This window comes from Lycium barbarum, chromosome 8 (genome assembly GCF_019175385.1).
Source record: "Lycium barbarum isolate Lr01 chromosome 8, ASM1917538v2, whole genome shotgun sequence".
Lineage (NCBI taxonomy): Eukaryota > Viridiplantae > Streptophyta > Magnoliopsida > Solanales > Solanaceae > Lycium > Lycium barbarum.
Genome location: NC_083344.1, coordinates 129089482 through 129113778, shown reverse-complemented (window position 1 = coordinate 129113778; position 24297 = coordinate 129089482). Strand labels below are relative to the sequence as shown.

At 34.8% G+C, this 24297-nt stretch overlaps 4 protein-coding genes across 7 annotated transcripts; 2 read left to right on the top strand and 2 right to left on the bottom strand.

The window, feature by feature from the left end:
• LOC132607373 (E3 ubiquitin-protein ligase SINAT2-like) lies at nt 1-3101 on the top strand. 2 transcript variants are annotated; one of them, XM_060321309.1, is made up of 4 exons: nt 1-253; nt 619-917; nt 1655-2041; nt 2504-3101. In XM_060321309.1, exons 2-4 carry the CDS (start codon nt 717-719, stop codon nt 2831-2833), a joined length of 918 nt encoding a protein of 305 aa, XP_060177292.1. In that variant the 5' UTR covers nt 1-253; nt 619-716; the 3' UTR covers nt 2834-3101. The 2 variants fall into 2 exon arrangements, with proteins under 2 accessions (XP_060177292.1, XP_060177291.1); XM_060321308.1 differs by lacking the exon at nt 1-253 and having other exon boundaries at nt 278-917.
• A 662-nt stretch (nt 3102-3763) lies between these two features.
• Nucleotides 3764-8195, top strand: LOC132607370 (probable protein kinase At2g41970). Of its 2 annotated transcripts, none has more exons than XM_060321306.1 (8): nt 3764-3947; nt 4464-4603; nt 5278-5528; nt 5778-5904; nt 6242-6515; nt 6657-6789; nt 6871-6957; nt 7084-8195. In XM_060321306.1, exons 2-8 carry the CDS (start codon nt 4504-4506, stop codon nt 7207-7209), a joined length of 1098 nt encoding a protein of 365 aa, XP_060177289.1. In that variant the 5' UTR covers nt 3764-3947; nt 4464-4503; the 3' UTR covers nt 7210-8195. The 2 variants fall into 2 exon arrangements, with proteins under 2 accessions (XP_060177289.1, XP_060177288.1); XM_060321305.1 differs by having other exon boundaries at nt 3765-3947; nt 4406-4603.
• Nucleotides 8110-10059, bottom strand: LOC132607371 (large ribosomal subunit protein eL21z/eL21y-like). Its single transcript, XM_060321307.1, has 2 exons — nt 9753-10059; nt 8110-8527 (listed from the first exon to the last, which is right to left on the bottom strand). The coding sequence occupies exons 1-2, from the start codon at nt 9987-9989 to the stop codon at nt 8270-8272; spliced, it is 495 nt and encodes a 164-aa protein (XP_060177290.1). The 5' UTR covers nt 9990-10059; the 3' UTR covers nt 8110-8269.
• An 11638-nt stretch (nt 10060-21697) lies between these two features.
• On the bottom strand, nt 21698-22806 carry LOC132607369 (zinc finger protein 8-like). 2 transcript variants are annotated; one of them, XM_060321304.1, is made up of 2 exons: nt 22184-22806; nt 21698-22059 (listed from the first exon to the last, which is right to left on the bottom strand). In XM_060321304.1, the coding sequence occupies exons 1-2, from the start codon at nt 22500-22502 to the stop codon at nt 21932-21934; spliced, it is 447 nt and encodes a 148-aa protein (XP_060177287.1). In that variant the 5' UTR covers nt 22503-22806; the 3' UTR covers nt 21698-21931. The 2 variants fall into 2 exon arrangements, with proteins under 2 accessions (XP_060177287.1, XP_060177286.1); XM_060321303.1 differs by having other exon boundaries at nt 21698-22790.
• Between the last annotated feature and the right edge of the window lie 1491 nt (nt 22807-24297).

Sequence of the window (24297 nt, the reverse complement as noted above, 5' to 3'; positions counted from 1 at the left end):
GAATATGAAAGATTATATATACAGGTCGAGCTAATAAAAGAATAGCAGACTAAGTCCCCACTCAATAACTACTGGTCCACTTTTTGGTCTTCTCTTTTCTGATTGTCTTTTTCATTATCGGTACAAGAAAATGATCTATATGGAGTAATATTTATCAGTTGGCAATATGTTTTAGTAATGGAGAAATCAAGATTATCGGGAGTCAAAATATAAAGAGGCAAATATACACAACGTCAAGAGGATTCAATATAAGGTATATATAGATAAATGAGAAGTTTGTTTAACCTATCTAGACTGTATCATTTTCCGACGAAAAGATGTTAATCGACTATCCTTGGACTGAAGTTTTAGTACTTTTCCTTTTCTGTTAATATTGTTTATAGTATAATATTGACCTGAGATGAGTTTAAATGGAGTAGAATAGTCTGTGAAGATTCATAATAACTGATCGTGACTTATTTGGCACTGAGGCGTAATTATTGTTGTTATGGTCTTTTCCACTATAGACTAAGTCATAATGAGCATCTGGACTTCTACCAGTATATATGGTCTTTCTTTGCGTAATATTACCGTTGTTTCCTCTCTTTGATTTTTCTAATCTTTCAAGTGTTTCTACAGAGACCAGAGACTTAGACTCATTAAGTCAGCCACTTTCAGTGGTTAACCTTGGTTATTTAAGTTGTGCAAATAGAAGTATATCAATTAAGTTGACAAATATGGCTCCTGGAGGTGGTGCTAGTTGCAAGGAACTTGTAGAATCATGGCAAAATTTTACACTTTGTGACAAAATAAAGACAGAGCTAGATAAAAGTATTACACATATTGGTGAAAAGTTTCAAAAGTCTTCAATCCATGGTGTCCATAGGTTGCTTGAGTGCCCAATCTGCGAAAGGTCCATGTATCCTCCATTTTACCAGGTAATTACTCCTCCTGTGGTTGTTCACATATGGTTTAACTGTCTATCTATGTTGCTCGGGCTTTTCAAAAACAGTGACGGATGGAGAGTGCAACTTGTGGGTTTACCAGAGCACAATCACTTTTGCTCAAACCTTATACATGTATTAAATATGCACTAAATATTTATAAATATTTGAATGTAAATCCAATTATAATTATATATTAACTTGAGGTCACAGCAGGAAACCATAAACTTCAAATCCGGGATCCTCCTCTGTTAAAAAAACAGTTTCTTTTGAAGGTTCCGACACGGGCATGGAACCATTTTTGGAGCGTCCGAGCAACATAGTTTATTAAGCTCTTTAAAGTGTATTTTTTGTAACGGTGGTGGTACCCGAGCCAGATTGCTATTCCATCGGGTACTTGTTACCTCCCACTAGCCTAGTTATCGAGTAACTCTACCCACCATAATTTAGCTTAATTTTCTCTATGAATTTAACCCTCATCTCCCATGATTTTCGCCGTCTTCGTTGACCACGAGCCACACCCTTGGGTGCTCGCACTCTTTATATCATCATATTTTCATCTTAAAATTGAGTATTAGTAGTAGTAGTTTATTACCTCTGCATCAGATTGCTAGAACACCTATGAACAGTTTTATTTACTTAAGTATGTTCCATCATTTGCTAATTATTAAGCACTTGCATTCTTTGTTTCAATATTTTTATCTCACGTTCAGTATATAAAATCCTTGTAGTGTCCAAATGGTCATACACTATGCACCAACTGCAAGATTGGAGCACATAATTGCTGCCCTACTTGCCAAAATGAACTGGGAAACATAAGGTGCTTAGCCTTAGAAAAAGTAGCAGAGTCATTGGAATTGCCCTGCAGACATCAAAATCTTGGCTGTCACAAAATATTACCCTACTATCGAAAGCTCAAACACGAACAACGTTGCAAATTTCGACCTTACCATTGTCCTTACGTTGGATCAGAATGCTCGATAAAAGGGGATGTTCCAACACTTATGTTGCATCTCAAGGAGGACCACAAAGTTGATATGCATACAGGATGCACGTTTAATCATCGATATGTTAAATCGAATGCACACGAAGTTGAGAATGCTGTATGGATGCTCACAGTAAGTCTTTTGCTGATTTTAACAGCTAATTTTGGTCATAAATTCTGTTTAGTGATGTACAAAATGCTAGTTACTTCTGCGAAAAAAATAGTAATGATCCTGATAAGGGGTATTTTGTATTTTGCATTCTGTCTCAAACAGAGTTTTTTTTTTTTTTTTTTTGCCGATTTTTTGGTAAATGTTCGTCTTCGTATTTAAAGAAACACCTTAAATTTGGGGAGGCTCAGTGCTTAAACTAGTCTTTGTGTTCCTCGAATTGAAGTTGCCTAAAAGCAGTATATAAGGCAGTACCCAAAAATGCCCTTCCCTTTTAGCCCATTTTTAAGGAACTAGAAAAAAAAATTGGAAATGTTTTGTGCCATTCGAAAGCTCGGACACTCAAGAAATCTGTTGGACAGGCGGATTAACATCTCTTATGTTATGGCTCCTGGATTGCACAATGACCTATTTCACTCAATGCAGGTTTTCGACTGTTTTGGAAAACAGTTTGTCTTGCACTTTGAGGCGTTTTTGCTAGGTATGACACCTGTTTACATGGCATTTCTACGTTTTATGGGCGAGGAGAATGAAGCCAAAATGTTCAACTATAGTCTAGAAGTTGGTGGTTTTGGCCGTAAGTTGACATGGCAAGGTGTTCCTAGGAGTATACGAGACAGCCATAGAAAAGTTCGCGACTGTAAAGATGGACTTATAATTCCGAGAAGCTTAGCAATTTTCTTCTCTGGTGGGAACGTAGAAGAGCTTACGTTGAAGGTCATAGGTCGTATATGGAAGGAGCATTCGACTAGTTAATGGTACCTATTAAGCAATTGTATAGTGTCAATTTTCGGAAGCTGAATATATCATAGTTTTCCTTTTCAGCATGTTGTATATCACCAGCCTCAGGATCACTTATGAAGAAAACAGGTGTGTTTGGTATGAGGGAAAATGTTATCCATCGGAAAATATCTTCTCGATACCAAACTCACTAACATGTAAGTTGGAAGTCATAATCCAGTCTCATGTAAAAGATTTTAGTACTACTAATTTGCATGAAATAAAGTTGATTTATTTCTTGATCCAGCTTGGGAGATTCTATCAATTCCTTCAATTGATTTGTTTATTGAAAAGTATTTTATTCTATCCTTGATTTTTTGTCTAAAAGTTAAATTGTTCAAGTTGTCTGAGGAATTTTTTAGCAAGCATATGGAATGAGTTATTTACAAGAACTTGTAATATCAAGCAATAGTCTTTTAATAAAAAGAAATGGTCAATTTTCCAATCTCAAAAGGGGTCAATTTTAGTCCTTTCTCCCTAACCCTCCCCTGATATAATTAACCTACGAACCTTGGTTGAAAATTATAATTAGTGACACTTTAGATCGAACCACATATACAATCAAATTTCTCTATAACAACCATCTTTTTTAAATAACATTTTACTATGATGGTTCTATGTTCTCTATAGTAATATTTTGCTATAGTAGCAAAAGAATATCCGAACAAACGACGACATTATAAAGAGGTTTGACTGTATATATATTTGTTATAGTTGAATAGAAAAAAAGTTAAAGGTAAATGAAAAACTGCATGACAATAATTGAAAATACAGGGACGTGCAAAGAGAAGGGAGTCACGTACTAATAATTAGTAGGTAGAAATGTGTTGGTTTTAGCGGTTTAAAGAGCCCATGCGACTTTCCCGTTTAAAACAGAAAAAATCCATTTTTTTTCCACAGAGAAAGAAAGGAAAAGAGAAGAAAATTAACAAAAGCAAAAACAAGAAATTTAAGAGAAATGCAGCTATGAAGCATCTCCCTTAATTCTCCTTCTCCTTTTTTTTCTCTGATTTTCTCAATCTTTTATCTCCCCTTTTTTTCCAGACTCATTTTCCATGATAGATTGCTGTTTCTTTCTCTAAGAATTTTGGTATGTAACATCTCTCATATTTAGCTATATAATATTGTGTTTCATTGAGCTACAATCATGTGTAGGGGTGGAGGCATAGGGGGTTCAATTCTTCGTTGAAAAATTATACTACACAAATAGTGCAAAAATGTTTTTTTTTTTTTTTGCATATATATAAGTTGTTGAATCCCTTGGCATAAGAATTTTCTTTTTGAATCCCCTTGATTAAATTTCAGGCTCCGCCAATGGTCATGTAGGGATGAATTCACGGATATCTAATATAAACATGTTGGTTCTACGGGATAAAGCACATTAATAATGTCCTCCTAATTTTCATAGTTCTGAATTTCTGGTGCTTAATTCCTTTTCATGATTGACAAATATATGTAATATTTCAAAAACCAAACGACCCCTTGAGTCTTCTTGGTTCTTGCTTCATAAGTTTTTTCAATGTGCATTCTAATTAATATCTTCTAAAGTTTTCCTAGGAAATTCTGTTGTGTTTCATACAAAATTTATATGGATTGATAAAAGCAGCATTTGGAAGAGAGATTGAAGCTTCCCTAATTGAATAGCAATGTCGTGCTGTGGAGGTGGAGAAGAGGACGTTTACAGCGGTGGTCCGCCACCTAACCAAAATACAGCCCCTCCTAAAGCCGGCAATCCCTACGGTGGTGGTACGCTCCTACTCGGAAATCTCTTTTTTATATGTTCTCGGTGTTTACTCCAAATCAATAAGTACAAAGAGATGTGTCTGGCACGTACATTTTTATATGCGTCTTGTACATACACTTTTTATCATTTAACCATGCTTAAGTCGGTGGTGGAGGCGAGATTTTCACTAAAGAGGTTCAACATCAACTATATATGCATAATTCTTTTGACTTTATATAGACAATATGATTTTCCGGCAAAGGGGGTCGGATGAACCCCTTCCGTCCTCCTAGCCCCGCATAGCTCCACCCGCGGTTAAGTGATATATATTCTCAGTTTAGTTTGTAACTTAATGATTAAATTGTTGGGTTTAACGTAAACACCAAGATCGGTAAGAATTTCGCACTCCTACCCTCTATTTTCGTATACTTGAAAGAATGATCTTAGCTGTAGTATAGCTTTATAATTTTGTATCAAACTGATGATATTAAGCTAAAGCATTACTTTTGAAAAGAGAACATTGTTTTTATGCAAGTATGTTCCTTATCTACCTGATATAGCAGGATATCATGCTCTTCATTTCTGAGTCAAAGGTTGGATAAGAGATGAAAGATGCAGATATTATATAGTACTAAATTTGATATATAAAATTTACTACTCCATTTGTTATATCAAAACAGCTTTTTTGGTATTGTAGTTAGTGATAGAGCAGAGCCAAGGGGTGGTACAAGAAATGGAGCTCCTCAGAAAGTTTTACCAATCGAGATACCGGCTGTGCCCTTGGACGAGCTAAACAAATTGACCGGTAACTTTGGTCAGAAAGCTTTGATCGGAGAGGGATCTTACGGACGCGTATTTTTTGCTAAATTAAGCGATGGCCAGCAAGCGGCGATTAAAAAGTTGGACACTAGTTCTTCAGCAGAACCAGATTCAGACTTTACAGCCCAGGTGAATTCCCTAATAATATCATTTCTCTCTTCTTTAATTTTGTGGCAACAAGTAAGGACCAGTGATGATGCAAGAAGTATAAGGGTGTTAAAAAATTACTGGAGTAATATATATGTATAAAAAGTAACTTTTGACCTATATACACAATACATTTTTCTATATATTCAGTATAAGTTTCCGATGAAGGGTGTCCAGTCCACATAGGACACAGTTATACTACATGAAATTTGATATTTTTTGCCTATGCAGTTATCAACGGTTTCAAGACTTAAGCATGAGCATTTTGTGACTCTTATGGGGTATTGCCTAGAAGCAAACAATAGAATCTTGATATATGAATTTGCAGCTATGGGCTCTCTACATGATGTATTACACGGTATGTCAAATCGAACTGATAAAATTACTCTCGTGATTATTGACCTTCACTAATACTCCCTCCCAATTTATAAGACACTCTTTCTATATTTAATAGCAATTTAACTTTAAACTTTATATTTTACTGATTTATAGCAGCACAAATATCTATAGCTTGTTTTAAACCACAAGTTTCAAAATCTTCCTTTTATTCTTAAACTCCATGCTAGTCAAACACTTCACATAAATTGAGATGGACGGAGTAACACACTGCACAAAGGCTTCAAGCCAAAAAGACATCAAATATATGCAAGATTTCTTGCAGCATTTTAGTTGAATGTTGGATGTTTTCGTTGTAGGTAGAAAAGGGGTTCAAGGTGCGGAGCCTGGTCCAGTTCTTACCTGGAACCAGAGAGTTAAAATTGCATATGGTGCAGCAAAAGGCCTCGAGTTCTTACATGAGAAAATTCAGCCCCCTATTATTCATCGCGATGTCAGATCCAGCAATGTACTTCTCTTTGATGATTTTACAGCAAAGATTGCTGATTTCAACTTGACAAACCAAACTTCCGATACAGCAGCTCGTCTGCATTCCACTCGAGTTTTGGGGACATTTGGCTACCACGCTCCGGAGTAGGCTTCTGGTTTATCAAGCTTTATAAAACAACTCATCGTTATAGTAAACGTTAACACAAAAGAAATTTAGAATTGACAAGAAAAACCCGCTTGCTACAATCAGTAGATAAATTAATATAAAGATATATTGTTGTGTAGGTATGCAATGACAGGACAGATAACACAAAAAAGCGATGTCTATAGTTTTGGCGTTGTTCTTCTAGAACTCCTGACTGGAAGAAAGCCAGTGGATCATACAATGCCCAAAGGGCAACAAAGTCTTGTCACTTGGGTAAGTTCTTATCTTTTACCTCTTTGTTATTGGACCTATTTATACGAACAGTCTATTAATTCATGCTCGAACTTTCTGCAGGCAACTCCAAGATTGAGTGAAGACAAAGTGAAACAGTGTGTTGATCCAAAGCTAAATAATGACTGTCCTGCAAAAGCAATTGCCAAGGTTTTCTCACTGATCTTTGCTAGTATTATTTTGTAGAAAAACCAGTCAAAGAAATCTTGGAATACTTCATGTTATAATTTTCTAACTGTATTCCATTTATGGATTTTATGTATACTTTCCTCTCAGATGGCAGCAGTTGCAGCACTTTGTGTTCAATATGAGGCAGATTTTCGGCCAAATATGACCATAGTTGTTAAGGCACTGCAACCACTTCTCAATGCAAAACCTGCAGGACTTGAGTCTAATACATAGGCACTGTCTACTTTTGAAACCAGCAGAACTAATATTTTGGAGTCTTAACAAATCTATGATCTTCATATTTGGTTGGCGTTCTCCAATCCTCAAACAAGGGTATTCTTGTATTGTCCAACTAGCAGCATAAGCATTAAGGTTGTGCGCTCTGAATCCAGTCTGCTTCTACAGAATAGAAGACTTGAAAAAAAGTTTTGTGATTTTGTGACATGATACTGGCTATGAATACCAGTAATTTTACCTTTTGGGAGTTCGAACGTTCAGAGCCCTATGTCTACTATTCAAATGTATCACTTCTTAATTTTACAAGAGATCTTCAAGCCATTATCATCAACATGACAACTAATGAAAAAGAATGTACACAAATTACAATGGAGAAAGAGGAGCAATTATAAGCCGATCAGGAAATGTCGTTTTATTTATGAAGATAGTACTTAATCCTACGAAACAGCTATGAATATTAATAGTAATACTTTCAACACATTGATATTTTTCTCTTCTTTTCAGAAACTTGAACCATAACTGCTGGTGTGAAATCCCAAGTTTTAGTCCTCCTAAACGAGACAATCATTATATTAGCTGTGTTTGAGGAACACAAATTAATCTTACAAAGAGATATTGCTTTGTGGCTACAATAGAGCTTACGCAGCATTATCACTGTTTGAGATGGAACTCTACCACTCGAGAAAAAATCAATTAGAGATTGTCACCTCATAGAGGGACAATGAACATTAAATACAAGATTACACGCTGAAAAAGGTTTAGTGAACATTAAATCAGGTTGAAAATCACACACATTTGGTTAACATTCTCCTCATTAGTAATTCAAAAGAAGGATAAGGCAACGCAGCGCTTATGTAATTCAAATAGAACTCATAATCAGTGCATAGAATGAAGCAGTAACAGATAATTTCGCACTTCCATTTGGAGCAACAAGTTCAATGAAGGCCTCAACTGATATTGTAAACAAAATTTCGAAATAAAAACCAGAGTCTGAGGTAACACCAAAAAACTAATCCTGTCTTTCAATTTCATAAAAGCACATAAACAGAGTTAAAAATCAATAGCCTCCCTTCAAATCATTGACCACATCATATGGTATGGGGGTAACCGTCTCCAATGTAGTGCCTTGAACCATGAAACCTGGTTTGGGTCCTGCGGGTTGCCTTTTCGTGCTGACGACCTCTCCTCTGGCTTTGGCCTCAGCCTTTAGCTGATCATTCTTCTTGATCCTTTCTTTGACTTCTTCAGTGCACCGGGAAGCCTGAATGTGTTCAATCCTCACATGGATCCTCTTTTTTAAGATTTTGTTACGAACCTGAGATAGAGAACAACGAAGAACAAAGTTAAATAGGCATGCCATGCATTTTAGTGTGAGAGAACCAAAAATAACAAGGTCAAAAGGACAACAGATATACAAGAAATCTCAGCCCTTCGGACTTTCACATCAAGATATCCTCGATATCTGAGAAAAAGCTGACAGAAAAGAGATGCTGCGTATTCATCATTTCAGCCAAGAAACATTAGCATGTCTTTTAATAGGTCAGTTACATACTAAAAAGCTCCAGTTAAGTAGAAATCTCAAAGCTTTCATGTTTCAAGACCTAATGATAACCTGTATTTGTCAATTTGATCTATACATTGATAACTTTTTACCATATGGGTTCATTAACTCCTCCTTTACTATTCCATTTCAACGAAACTTTTTACTCTGTTAGTTCTCAAACTTCTCCCTCACCATTCCATTTCACAGAAAGTTTTTACTCTTATGAGTTCTTAAACTTCTCCTATACTAACTATTCCATTTGAAAGAAACTCTTTTATCTAACAATAGTTATAAAATAAAAAGTGATTTCTTCCACTATTAAAAATGCAATTCAACATTTGTTATCCACGTAGCATTCTACAAACAATGCTCGAAGCTTTAGGTTAGTGTGCACTATTACAGAGCTCCTTTCATGCATTTTACTTGGAAAAATAAATGCTCTTCACTCTAAGGCCCTGAAAGCTCTCAATTCTATTATTTAACTCCTTTCAAAAGGAAAGCATATGCTGCAAACACTCCATTTGTTTCCCGAGTCGAAATGCATACCTCATATTTTTTTGGTTCAAATTTCATGTCCAATAATCATCAATTAGCATTCGAAAACAAAAAAAAATACGCTTCGTCTCTATAATATCACCTTAGTAACCACATTTAACCCTAAACCAATTTTTTTTTGAAACCGACCTTTTCATGTTATGTTATATTATACACTCCATGAATCCCAATTTATCTGATACTCTTTACTTTTTAGTCGGTCCCAATAAGAATGACAATATATTCAGTAACAATAATTAAATGATTTATAGACCACAAATTTCAAAAGTTCCCTATCATTCTAAAACTCTGTGCCCAGACAAACACTTCACATAAATTGGGACTGAGTATAAATACCGACAACCAATGACTACTTTAAGCAACAAAAAATTAAAGAGCTAAAAAAACATGTCAGGTACATGTATGTTTATGTGTATGTGTGTGTGAGAGAAAGAGAGAGGACCTGTTTGTTAACTTCGACACCAACGGCGCGTTTGGTAACATTCCAAATACGACCAGTACGACCATGATAGAACTTGTGTGGCATTCCTTTGTGAATTGCACCATTAACCTTAATATCAACATAATCTCCAATTTTGAATATCCTCAAATAAGTCGAAAGTGGGATAACACCCTTCTTTCTAAATGCACGAGAAAACGAATCTCTAGTACGAGACCTTAATCCATGTCCTGCCGGCATTTTTTTTCTTTTTTTTTTTTTGTCTCTCTGTGTGTGTAAAGGAAGCAACTGAAACCCTAGTTAGTAGGTAAAACAAAGAGATGAATGTATGTATATAACAGGATTTAGGGCTTTGTATGGGTTGGGCTTTACTTACAAGTTTATGCACGGATCGGCCTTCAAACGCACTGGTCTTTAATTCTTGCTCCTCGCATAATGGCCTTTAATTTTTGTCCCTGCTACCTGTTGAATGAAAATATTTAGATCTGTTTCGTTCTGGCTCGGTATAAATTATGTAGCAATTATGTTATGTGGTATAAGTTTTTTACTCCCTCCATCTCAATTTATGTGCCGTCATTTGACTAAGCACGAAATTTAAGAAAAAAAGAGACTTTTGAAATTTGTGGTCCAAAACAATTATTATTAGATATATGTGTGTGGAGCCGTAAGTCATCTCATAAAGTTAATTGTTTCTAAATATAATAATCTGACATTCTTTTTAGGATAGATTAAAAAGAAAATTGTGCCACATAAATTGAAAACAAAAGAAATAGTATTTTTCAGATTATGTTGAAAGTTAAACATAAAATATTGCGAGCGAAATTTAAAATTATGCCGCGCAAAAAATGATGAAGGAAAAAAATTAAAGACCACAAATTTAAGGGCCAAAAATTAAATACCATCTCAAAATAGGACATTTGTTCGAATGACCCTTTACTTATTTGGACGCTGAATTGGCTGACAGTAACTGAGCTTCATCTGATTGGGTCTGTGTGAATGGGTTGCGCAAGTTTACTTTTCAGAACCTTCATTCTAGGCTTCATCAATGTGAATTTTTTTGGGGATTTATCCTTGGTAAAATTACTCAAATGACTACTTTATTGTAACTTTCTACCATTTGTAGTTATTCTTTTAAATATTACCATTTGTAGCTACGCTTTGCTAAAATTCTGTATTTTTTCGCGTGTATCTGAAGGCCTTCAAATACATGACTAATCAGTAACAATGATTTTATGTATTTGGACGCGTGTATTTGAAGGGCTTCAAATACATATCTAATCAGTAACAATAAAACACATTGTGTACTTTCAAACTACTTATGAAGCCAAATGCATTCAAATTTTCGTGTATTTGAGAGCACTGTTCATATATTCACTTATTTGAATGGATTTCAACAAATTTTCAAATACATTGTGTACATTCAAACTACATATAAAGTCAAATACATTCAAATTTTCGTGTATTTGAGAACATTGTTCAAACATTTCATGAACATTCACCCTAACACTAGAGAAGCAATTTATGAACTAAAAGTCCAGCAGACAAAAGATTGTGGAACGCCCAATGCATCTCAAACATCCTTGTTTAGTTACAATGCACATTAAGTTGTTGAGATTGGTCTAACATTTTTTCTTTTTTGTAAATAAAGAGGAAGTAGGAAACATATGTCCTGGGTTACTGGTCTGGCGTTCAATTCAAGAAACAAGTACAATCAGCAACACTATTTGATCGTTCTAGTATGGTCGATAACGTCTACCACGGTTGGAATCATCTGATGATGATGGTGGCGAAGATCTGTTTGTTCATAAATCCCTTAACCTCAAGATCAAAGGGTTTTCGTAGCCTATCAGGTGGGGGCTGGGGCAGCGGCGGCGCACGCCGTGGTGGTGGTTATGGCGGTGCAGATGAGAGAAGGGGAGAGAGAAAGTTTTTTGGGTTTTGAGAATGAAAAATATGAAATGGGTAATGAGTGGAAATAGAGAAACATATATGTATTTGTATATGTTTTTTGATATAGCTACCAATTGTAATTTAGAAAAGTGAATTAGCTACTAGGTCTTAAAAGAAGCTACAACCAGTAAAAATTCCTTTATCCTTTGGGAAAGTTACAGATATGTATAGTTGGGTCAACTAATATACCAACGTGACCGATTAGTGCATATATTGTGTGTGTGTTTGGTATGGTGGAGAATATTTTTTAATTTTATTTTCCTTTGTTTGCACTAGATCATCTTGAAAAATGTTTTTCTCAAAATAGAATAAAATATTTTCCTTAAAATTTGAGTGAATGTATTTTCGGATTAATAAAAACACATCAACGCATTCCAAACCCCATCCTCGCACTATTCGCCCACCGCAACCCAAACCCTATCCACCCCACCCCTATCCCCACCTTACCACTAACCCACCTACCTACTAACCCTCTGACCTCCCCCCCCCCCCCCCTAACCCTCACCACTAAAGTTGCACTCTGTATTCAAAAACCTCATAGTGTTTGTTGTGAATATTTACAAATGCTCTTAATCTAATATTCTTTAACTTGCGTACCAAGAACAACAAAATGAGTAGAAAAATCACTTATTTTCCCATACAATATCTTTCGTCATACCAAACACACCCGTTGTGTATAGGTATATATGTATATTATATTTATAAAATATGTATGGTATATCGACATGTTGGTATATGTATAGACAACCTATACATGATGTACATATTTTATAAACTAGATCACCAAAGGTATTGAGCTATAATTTTTTCTTATCCTTTCTGAGTAAGTTGGTTATTAATTAACTTTTTTTTTCATTTCTTATAATATATTGGTCTTTTAGACTACGGTTTAAAGATTTCTAGTGAGCAAACTGAAAATCTTACGAGAACACATTAGACCACGGTCTAAAAATTTGTGACACTAGATGACTGTCTAATATTTTATCGGTCACATAGAATTTATTTGCACAACTTTAAAAAATAGGTATAAAATCCAAATGATAGCTTTAAAAGAAATATTTGCCTAAACGGTGGCGTACACAGGATTTTTTGTAAGCGGTGTCGACATTTAAAGAAGTAAACCAATGAATAAATTGTTATGACGTCATGTTAAAAGAATATTTAAATCATATTAATAAAACATAACTCACATTAAAAAAAAATTAAATCATATTAATAAAACGTAATCACATAAGAAAAGAACTTATAAAAAAATAGCAGCAAATAGTATGCCCTCCCAGAAATTGAAAAGGAAAATGGGTAATTTGTCTTCAAAGTTAGAATTTAAGTGACTAAATTATCATGAAAATTGATTCTAGCTCGGCTGTAAGTTTGGTCTTTTTAAAGTTAGGAATGATCAAGTCGCGCACTGTTTAGCAGATTTAAAAGAGTGAGGCAATTAAACAAGTTAAAATATCAACCAAACGTCCAGCAAGGAATCGAACTCAAGACTCTAGTGTATAAAGCAAGGTGCTAGACCAGCGAGCTAGGCTGCTAGTTATGTCAAAGTTGCGTCACTTGTATATGTTATACTATAAGTTTTCAGATATATCAGATATGTTATACATATATATTTACTAAAGTTTCCGAACGAAGCAGTGTCAGATGACACCCCTTGACATAACGTGGGTCCGCTCCTGCCTAAATCAAACTTTATGTTACTAAACTCGTCATGCTAGGTGTTATACCCCGTACATTTATACGACGAATTATCCGCAAGCAAATCGACTCAAGTTAAAGGCGGAATTATTTTCGGATACGAAATAGAAATCGTTAATTTTCAATTTTAATTAAAACATAAATTGTGTATAAATTTTATTGGTATAAAGATATTATTGGAGATTAGGTGTAAATTAACTATGATTAGATTATTATGTGGGATTAAAATTTAAATCACTTCATTAATTAATTAAGCTTAAGGGGCCATGTGGGCCCCACCCGAATAAAAAAAAAAAAGGGGGGGGGGGGGAATCAAATCTGAAAATTAACAAAACAAGGTGGAATGTTGAATCATCAAGTGGGGGTGTACGTGTAACATGGTGGGAAACCATATACATAGAATAAGGCAAAGTGCAAATGACATTTTCCAATGCATTTGTTGGATATCAACTTTCAAGAACAAGAAAGCATATGCATGACTTCTCACGGCCAGATTGAGGTTTTTTTTTAAAAAAAAATCAGTTTGTAGCTTAATAAAATTCTAAGGAGAAGACAAGGAGATAGAGATGGAAAAGCAAGAACAAGTATAAAGATTTAAGACACAAATTGGGGTCAAGTATCCAAGGTAAGAATTGGTTATTTCTTTTACATTTAGAATGAGTTGGATGCATTGTGAATATGTATAAAATGGTGCATGTTGGTATTGAATGTTGTTGAAATTTAAAGTTAGCCGTGTGAAGGGCTTATGTGAAGTAATGTTTGAATTTCTTGTACATGTATTAAGGATGGTTTGAATGATGTAGTGTGTTTGAAAGGAATGAAAATTATGGAATTTTGTATGTGGTTGTGTTGAAGCCGTGTAGGAGTTGATTTAAGGAGTTAATGGACTGTTTTATGTGATACTTTAGTTGTTGATTGTTATGGACATAGTGGTGTATTGTTTGAATTTTTAATATGTGAATTAAGATGTAAAAGAAATGATATATGTGGAAGTGGGAAAAACAGTCCAACCGTGGACTGTTTTATGTAAATGGATGGGCTAATTTAGTTTGAATGTTGATTGTTGTTGTCATGGGTTCTAAAATAAGAATGAAGACATCGATGGTTAAAAAGTGGAGTTGAAGTCGTTATGAGCTGTTGTAGGAGTTAGTATGCTATTAATATAGTCTCTTGCGGTTATATAGACAGTGTTGCTAAACGAGTTATTGTTGTTTGGTTGGAGTTGGACAATTGCAAGTTATTGCGATTTTTGTAAACTTGATAGATAAGTGTTGATCACAAGAAATTGTAAATGGTAATGTTATGTTGCTGTTTTGGGTTGGAGTTGGACAATTGCAAGTTATTGCGATTTTTGTAAACTTGATAGATAAGTGTTGATCACAAGAAATTGTAAATGGTAATGTTATGTTGCTGTTTTGGGCCGTGAGCAGGAGTTATTTTTGATCAAGCATGATAGTTAATTTTAAGTAGAATTATAGTTGTTGTTGTCCCGAACTATATGGCGAAAAGATTGGAAAGTTAAAGTTGGAATTGTGTTGATACGATCATATTGTCGCTTTTTTTTTTTATTGGATTGAAGGAATTGAAAGTATAAGTGTGCCCATGTATTGTTGCTGGTATTTCTGTGTCTACATGAACACAATTGGAAATTTGGATAGGTGAACCTATAAGGGGAAGTGCTGCCGAATTTTCGCCAAAATGCTAGATAATAGAATACTTAAGTGAGAACATATATATAGACTGAATGTAGGTCCTATAGAAGAATGAACTATAGAGTGGCGAACTAGGAAATATAGTTACTAACGATAACGTCACTTTTATATAAATAGGCGAAAAGAGCAACAAGGCAAAAGGGATTCACAGATAGTCGTCGACAGGTATGTAAAGCTATCCTTTTCTTTCTCTTGGCATGTCCTAGATGTACTAGGTTTGAAATTGAACCTCGGGGGATATTTTGTTTATAGCAAACTAAATCTGAAAATGTCCATTTTTCATTCAATAGAATTGAATCCTATAAGTACGTTTTGTTGAAAGAATTTGGTAAGTTTACCCAAATTGCTTGGAAAGTTAGGAGATTGTTTGAAGATCTCCAGGGATGACTCTATAGACTTAATGTACGTAAATTGAGCCTATCACTTTAGTTGACCCGAGGTGGGCCCACTATGCTCGATTTCACTCTTATTGCATTTTAACCTATTTTGAGAAGTTTTAAAGGAAACGTCTTAACTACTCTTCTGACTACTAAATGACACTTGTTTAAGTTATTCTATTAAGTCTTATAAATTATTTTGGAATATGGAAATGATCCCAAGAAGACTATTATCACATAATCTATTTTTGTTATCCGAAATATACGCACCGTGACTATCGTGCGGTTTCATTAATACGGTTGTTGTTCGGAATACTCCATCGAGTCCTTGTAAAATGTATTATGTCTCATATTGCATTAGTTTCTCACTACTCCACTCGTGGATGTCTCAATGTTTCCTTCACTGAGCCCGGGCCAGGATATGTTGTCAAGCGTATTCCTCTGCATTGTTCGCCGTGCCTCGATGGTGAGGGGGCAGGTATACGTGTACATGGGTTGTGGAGTATGCTGTGCCATGTACACTATTTTGATATGATATGATATGATCCGATATGGCCATTTGACATGACATGCTATGTTATGGGGTTATCCCCTATTCTGATCCTTATGTGTTGTGGCACCAGCGTCGGGAGGGTGACCACGTTCTGTCTACCGAGTCCCTTGGCGGGGGCCGGACATGATATGGCATATGTTTCTGTACACATTCCTTATGTTTTGAAATATGCATTTGGTATTCTGGATTTTTGCATTCCTTTCTGTTCGTTCTGTTTCCGGTTATAATTTTGGTTTCTCTACTTCAGGCTTTACATATTCAGTACATATTTCATACTGACCTCCTTTCTTCGGGGGCTGCGTTTTCATGCCGCGCAGGTACATACGACAGGTTCGCTGATCCGCCCGCTTAGGATCTTATTCCGCTGTTCTGAGGCGCTCTCTTATCCGGAGCCTATATTTTTGGTACAGTCTCCTGCTATTGTATAAATGTACGTCACTCAGGGGTACGACGGGGCCCTGTCCCGTCATATGATTCTGTCGGTCTGTTTAGAGGTCTGTGGACATGTTTGTGGGTTGGGGGTCTTCCTGTATGAATGCGTGTATATGTTGTGTTTGGGCGATCCCATTCGCCGCGGCGGCCGGTCCGCATATGTTTAAATGTTGCTTTGTTGGCCCTGTGTGGCCTTTGTTGGTATTTGCTGTGCGCAGGGTATATTGGATAGTCCGTAAAACAAAGGAAACTCTGCCGAAATTTTTCTGGAAATTATCTAAATTTAAAATATAGTCTTGTCGGCTTCTGCTATATACTAGAATGCAGTTAATAAAATCTGAGATAGCATCTGATAGATGTGTCTGGGTGCCCAGATCGGGCACTAGTCACGGTCTACGGGGTTGGGTCGTGACACTAGGTTACATACTTTACAGTAAATTTAGAGTAGAAAATAGCAGCTGCTGACCTGCATGCTTACCTGCACCGACACTACACTAAAACATTTAAACACTCAATATATGTCCCTTTTCTTCCTTTTTTGGTGGTCAGTGGTCCAAAATTCAAAAGTATATATGTTATTTTAGGTTCATTCTTCTGCTCCTGTGGTCCAGTCTCCTCCGATTGAGTCATCTCCTGAGGCATCTACAGAGGCTACTCAGGTGGAGACCGCCGCCGTCTCCCACAGGAAGCATATTTTCACCAAGGGCCTGAAGAAGAGAAGAAAGGATGATCATGGCATAGATCATCCAGTCATTAAGAGGAGGAGAGAGGGTCCTGATGATAGTGAGGGTGGTGGGGTTGGCCTTAGGCGTTAGGAGATTGTATATTTGTAAATAAAATGTACATTTTATGTTAATATTATATATATTCTTGGGTATTATTTTTTTTAATGATAATTAGTTATTTTAGTATTTATTGTCGATTATTACTAACTCATGCTACGTCCTAGATTAATTAAAACCCTATAAAATATGACTATTAAACTTAAAGATAACAAGTTTCCAAACTTACTTCAGAGCACTTTACAACCCCTAAAACGACAATCAAAACATATATGTATACTTGATGTAATGAGACGACATTATTGTGCGCTAAAAAAAATATTAAGTTATATATAAAATATTTATATTCCGACGTTTTGAAACGTGACTAATCTTCGGTCAAAGTACCAAAAAAACTTAAAGATAACAAGTTTCCAAACTTACTTCGGAGCACTTTACAACCCCTAAAACGACGATCCAAACATATATGTATACCTGATGTAATGAGCCGACATTATTGTACGCTAAAAAAGATATTAAGTTCTATATAAAATATTTATATTCCGGTGTTTTGAAACGTGACTAATTTTCAGTCAAAGTATTGGAAAAAGCTTAATTTTCAATTTGATTTCCAAAGAATAAAGGTTGGGGTGGGGGACCCGACCTCTTTTAAGCACAGATTATAAGCGTAAAAGAACTTTAGTGTAAAAACTACACTTTGGTCCTTTTACGCACATAATCTGTGCGTGAAGCCTATTTAGTTTTTTTTTAATGGGTTATTTTGGTTCCAAAAATTTATTTTTGGGTTACAAAAGTCTTGGGCTCGTGTTTGGTATGGTGAAAATATTTTTTAATTTTATTTTCCTTTGTTTGCACTAGATCATCTTGAAAAATGTTTTTCTCAAAATAGAATAAAATGTTTTCCTTAAAATTTGGGTGAATGTATTTTCGGATCAATAAAAACACACCAACGCATTCCAAATCCCATCCTCGCACTATTCACCCACCGCACCCCTAACCCTATCCACCCCACCCTTATCCCCACCTACCTACTAACCCCCACCACCTACCCCCTGACCTCCCCCCGCCCCCCAAACCCTCGCCACTAAAGTTGCACTCTATATTCAAAAACCTCATAATGTTTGCTTTGAATATATACAAATGCTCTTAAACTAATATTCTTTAACTTGCGTACCAAGAACAACAAAATGAGTAGAAAAACCACTTATTTTCCTATACAATATCTTCCGTCATACCAAACACACCCGTTGTGTATAGGTATATATGTATATTATATGTATAAAATATGTATAGTATATCTACATGTTGGTATATGTATAGACAATCTATACATGAGGTACATATTTTATAAACTAGATAACCAAAGGTATTGAGCTGTAATTTTTTCTTATCCTTTCTGAGTTAGTTGGTTATTAATTAACTTTTTTTTTCATTTCTTATAATATATTGGTCTTTTAGACTACGGTTTAAAGATCTCTAGTGAGCAAACTGAAAATCTTATGAGAACACATTGGACCACGGTCTAAAAATTTGTGACACTAGACGACTGTCTAATTGTTAATCAGTCACATAGGCTTTATTTGCACAACTTTGAAAAATAGGTATAAAATCCAAATGATAGCTTTAAAAGAAACATTTGCCTAAATCTAGTGGCGTACGCAGGATTTTTTGTAAGCGGTGTCGACATTTAAAGAAGTAAACAAATGAATAAATTGTTATAACGTCATGTTAAAATAATATTTAAATCATATTAATAAAACATAACTCACATTAAAAAAAAAATCGTATTAATAAAACGTAACTCACATAAGAAAAGAACTTATAAAACAATAGCAGCAAATAGTATGCCCTCCCAGAAATTGAAAAGGAGAATGGGTAATTTGTCTTCAAAGTTAGAATTTAAGTGACTAAATTATCATGAAAATTGATTCTAGCTCGACTAGTAAGTTTGGTCTTTTTAAAGTCAGGAATGATCAAGTCGCACACTGTTTAGCAGATTTAAAAGAGTGAGGCTGGTAAGTTTGGTCTTTTTAAAGTTAGGAATGATCAAGTCGCGCACTGTTTAGCAGATTTAAAAGAGTGAGACAATTAAAAAAGTTAAATATATCAACCAAACGTCCAGCAGAGAATCAAACTCAAGACTCTAGTGTATAAAGCAAGATGCTAGACCAGCGAGCTAGGCTGCTAGTTATGTCAAAGGTGTGTCACTTGTATATGTTATACTATAAGTTTTCAGATATATCACATATATATTTACTAAAGTTTCTGAACGAAGCAGTGTCAGATGACACCCCTCGGCATAACGTGGGTCCGCTCCCGCCTAAATCAACCTTTATGTTACTAAACTCGTCATGTTAAGTTGCATACTTTACAGTAAATTTAGAGTAGAAAATAGCAGCTGCTGACCTGCACGCTTACCTGCACCGACACTACACTAAAACATTTAAACACTCCATATATGTCCCTTTTCTTCTTTTTTTGATTGGCAGTGGTCCAAAATTCAAAATAATTGTTCATTTGTTCCCTTTTTATCATCTTATCTACATACATGTGTGTCTTTTTACGTAGTTCTATATTCAATGTCCCCCACTTAGCTTGTTGCATTTACTAATGGACCCATTGTATAGTTGGGATTTTTATGGTAATTAGACTGAACTTGATGTTATAATATACCAAAAGTTTCTTGTTTAGAAATGAAAAACAAAAAGCAAATCATTTGAACAAACGAGAAATTTTACTTTTTTAACCTCGCGAGAGAATAACAATTGTCAGGGCATTCGATTCGCCTCAACTCTATTAAAGCTGATGCTGTTGCCGGAAAACTCAATGTAATATCTTCAAATATTATATAAAAAATCAGACATGTAACTTTAATATAACCTCGCTATTCCTCAACTTTTGATATTCTGGAAAGTCCGTTGGGAAGAGGCTGGAAATTATATTTGCACCTCTGATTTTGCGATGACTGTCGTATAAGAGCTGATAAATAACGTTTCTCATCATCCCTGAGAATCGTACAGTAGGAAGCACTTTTTTTCTTTTTGTTTCTTGTAACTTTAATATTGTTTGTATGTATATGTTTAAACTAGGTTTTGACAAAGTCAATTTCTTTTTATAGCAGTGGCAAAATGATGATGTGGTGATGACGCGTCATTTTCCTACGCCGAAAATTTAATTTTCAGTGATTTTGTATTTTCTAGGCAACTAATACATAGTTGAGTGACTTTATTATTGTAAAAATTAGATTTGTGACTTTAATTAATGTTATAAATATTGAGTTTAGTGATTTTACTGTTACAAAAAATAACTTGTTAGTGTTATAAAAAGTAAATTTAGTGTCATCAGTGAAATCAACTCCAATTCAAATTAAACACGGCATACGGTTGATGAGGGAAGTGCATTCATGTACATGCATTGATTGTATATGGCAGAGTAATCTGTACAATGTGTCCCAAATAAGGTTCACTTTCATCAATGCTAGCTAGTGGTCCTAAATCTCAGCCAATGTTTTATCCTCGTTGTTGCCCTTTTCATACCTTTAATCAAACGCAGGCCTAGAGTAGTTACCCATTTCTCCCTAATATAGAGAAGCAACAATTTCAGAGACTACAACCTATAGAGTTGAAGGAGACAAGATTATTCTAAGGCTCTTCCTCGAAAGGGAAAATTTCCCCTTTCTTGTAGTACTAGCATACTATTTCGTTTGTAGGTGTTTGACTGAAACATAATTTAAGGATGAAAGACTTTTGAAATTTGTGATTTGAAATAAATCATAAATACTTGTGAGGCTATAAAATGAGAAGTTTAAAATTTAATTGTTACTAAGTATAGAAATATGTCATTTATTTTAAGACTAACTAAAAAAGAAAGGTATGTTACATAAATTGGGACAGTTCTCACGTTTTTATTCAGCCAAATTATCTTTTGGTCCAACTCTGGAATGGACCAGTACTACTTCAGTGAATTGAACGTTCCTCAATCCATAACCACAAGAGTTTCACAACCCTTTAGAAGTGATTATATTCATTTTTAAAGTATTTTTATGGGGACTTTTCTATTTTTTGTATGTCGAAATTGGAAAAAGAGATACAAATGGAGAGGAAGAATTAATCATGAAAGAACATGAAATCATTCTGTTCAAAGGTACGAGAAATGGTTTTCTGATACATCTAAAAATCTAAACCAAGACTAGAAATTTTTAACAAACAGGATAAAAAATCATTACACTTTTGCTACAACAGTGCATTTTTCGACTAAAATTATGAAGAAGTAAGCTCACTGATCTCATTACAGAAATCAGAGAAAGGCATTCTGTCCGGTAATGAAATTAGAAGTTTTTGGCTTGCTTTCTCACTTATCTTCTCTTCCTCTATTTATAGTATTTGGAGAGCTTCCTCTCTTGAGATGTACTAAGGCACAAAATTTATGCAAATATACGGGGAGATAATTTGGCCAAACAGGCTATAAGTACTACTAATACGAAAAATAATGTAATGTATAATAACAAAAGTTACAAAAGAGTACCCGCATATTGAACTAGAGAATAGAGAAATTACTAGGCAAATAAATCTTTACAAGTGTAGATCTAAACTCACATGATCTTGATGAACTCCTTCCTTCAATTCATACCCAAATCGGCTTATACAAATCGAGCTATTATTAGTCGTTGGAGAAGGCTTCAACTCTCCATTAACATGGTGAGCAAAATTAGGAAGAGGAGAATAAGAATTATGATGAACGGCTGCAGGTACTCGCCATAACGCCAGTGGACTTCCATTAAGTCTACCAGATTGTTCAGAATAATGGCTGCCATTATTAAGATAACTTCCATTTATACCACGACTTTGTTGAGAATAATAGCTACCATTATTAACATGACTTCCATAAAAGCCACTAGTAGTATTGTTCATCGGTGAATGAAAATAAGTACCATACTGAAATTTTGCATACTGAAGATGAGCTCTTTTGGCATGTTGACGTTCTCTTTTATGTGCATTTTGATGGCCTCCTAGTGCTTGTGAAGTTGGGAAGTTCCTGCTACAATACTGACATTCAAATTTTCGGTTGCTTTCGCCGTTTTCTCCGATATCATTACTGCCTTTTGTTTCTTCTTGACTAGAGTTAGTACCTAATTCTTTGCCAAAAAGCCTAATGGCCTTTTCTTTTGCTGGTGTTGGCCTAATAAAGGGCAGTTGGGAGAAGGACTCAACGTTCATCAAGTCTTGAGTTTCTCTATCAGTCCTCTCCATGAATTTTTGTGTTGTTTCAATATAGAATAAAAGGGTTTAGAAGAGAGAATAATGGGGGAAGCACAAGGGAGAGAAGTATATATGTTGTGTATATTTTTGGAGTGGGACTGATATATGAAGTGCTCAGATATCCAAAGGTATTACTATAAGATATGGAGCTGACTTTTCAATACATTTATTTGTATGTTCATGGTAACAGACAATGCTAAATCACAAATCTTGGTGTATCTTAGAGATCATATCTAATTCTACATTTGACATTGATGTTAGGGTTTCAGAACAAAAGGCTATTCGGTCCCCACATTGCGGCCATGTGGATTTATGTGCCTCCTTCATTTGAGTTGAGTTAGAATGTTTCGTTATTATTGTATCATAGTCAGATCTCAATATCCGAGTTCATTGTTTATCTAAATGTTCGACCTCCATTTTATATACTGTCTATGTTTCCGATATTCATTTTTGAGCGTGCAGGGTGTTGAATCTCACAACGATGAGATGTGGATGTAATGGATATATGTCTTTTTAACTAACTTTATGAGCTAACTTTTGGAATTGGGTTAGGTCCAAGATATTTCTTTAGCATTGTATCAGAGTCATGTCTACTTCAATTCATTGTTTTATCCGATGTTGAGTCCCACATACATTGTTTCTTAGAGCCATGCCTTAAATATTGTTCATGCTTTAGTTGTTCAGTTCTGGACGTGTAGAAATTCTTTATATAATATTGGGCAATCGTCACCTCATAAGTTAACTTTTGAAGTAGAGTTGCACCTAATAATGTCCATTTCTTTATCAAAGGCTCATATTGATAGTTGATAATAAAAAAAAAACTACTTATAATGTGTAATGTATAGAGATATGTTTAACAAATTTGGACGTTAATTCTACAAAAAGTCCTTTCAGTTCGGTATCTGTCAATATAATTGAAACTAGTACAACTTATATTAACTTTGTTTATTCATTTCAAATGATTCTTTCTTAGGACCTAACTAGTGTTGAATTAATTATCCAAATAGTCACCACCTAATTATCTCTTGTGGGTCTATATCTAGCAGGACCAGGTACTTATAGTTGGTGATGCTTCTTTATTACTATTGTCCACTTTCTTGTGTTGTTTTCGCCATCAATTCAGCAAGATGTATGGTCCCATATATGTAAAGATAAAAATAATTAGGACTATAGAGAGTTACTACATGATATTTTCTCACACACAAAATGTGCAATAAAATAAGCATAATATATTTTATTCCATCTTGATATAACCGATCTCATTTGGTGAATATAGGCCGGCAACTACGAGATTATTCCTTTTTTACTGCAAAATCTTCAAAATTTTAGCAGTATCAAATTAACAGATCACTTAGTTCGTGTGCTCGAACTTTATTTGCCTGCCTTTATAAGGTAAAGGGCCAAAAATGACCCTGAATTATCTCAAAAGATCCAAATATATTATTCATCCATTTATTTTGCTAAAACTATCTATCCGCTCACCTTTTCGTCTCATTTTTACCTTTAAAACTAACATCCCTCCTTCTTTTTTTATTAGTTTTAATTTTTTTATTTTTAGTTTTGTTTTTCTCTTTTTTCTTTTTAAAGTGACAATTGAAGCTCAGATCTATCTTATGCTCAGATATAATTTTTTTAATTATTATTTATTACGTGTCATATTCATTGGACGAAATAGCAATATGACATGTAATAAATAAAAATTAAAAAAATTATAACGGAGCATAAGACAGATCTGAGTCTCAATTGTCACTTTAAAAAGAAAAAGAGAAAAAAAAATTATTAAAAA

Excerpts from the sequence above, each read along its gene's own strand:
- LOC132607369 (XM_060321303.1), bottom strand. The coding sequence starts at position 22,502 with ATGGAGAGGACTGATAGAGAAACTCAAGACTTGATGAACGTTGAGTCC.
- LOC132607371 (XM_060321307.1), bottom strand. The coding sequence starts at position 9,989 with ATGCCGGCAGGACATGGATTAAGGTCTCGTACTAGAGATTCGTTTTCT. Across the intron at positions 8,528-9,752 it reads GTGTCGAAGTTAACAAACAG|GTTCGTAACAAAATCTTAAA; the intron begins GTCCTCTCTCTT and ends TCTCTATCTCAG.
- LOC132607370 (XM_060321306.1), top strand. The coding sequence starts at position 4,504 with ATGTCGTGCTGTGGAGGTGGAGAAGAGGACGTTTACAGCGGTGGTCCG. Across the intron at positions 6,516-6,656 it reads TTTGGCTACCACGCTCCGGA|GTATGCAATGACAGGACAGA; the intron begins GTAGGCTTCTGG and ends ATTGTTGTGTAG. Across the intron at positions 6,958-7,083 it reads CTGCAAAAGCAATTGCCAAG|ATGGCAGCAGTTGCAGCACT; the intron begins GTTTTCTCACTG and ends CTTTCCTCTCAG.
- LOC132607373 (XM_060321308.1), top strand. The coding sequence starts at position 546 with ATGGTCTTTCTTTGCGTAATATTACCGTTGTTTCCTCTCTTTGATTTT. Across the intron at positions 918-1,654 it reads TGTATCCTCCATTTTACCAG|TGTCCAAATGGTCATACACT; the intron begins GTAATTACTCCT and ends AAATCCTTGTAG. Across the intron at positions 2,042-2,503 it reads ATGCTGTATGGATGCTCACA|GTTTTCGACTGTTTTGGAAA; the intron begins GTAAGTCTTTTG and ends CACTCAATGCAG.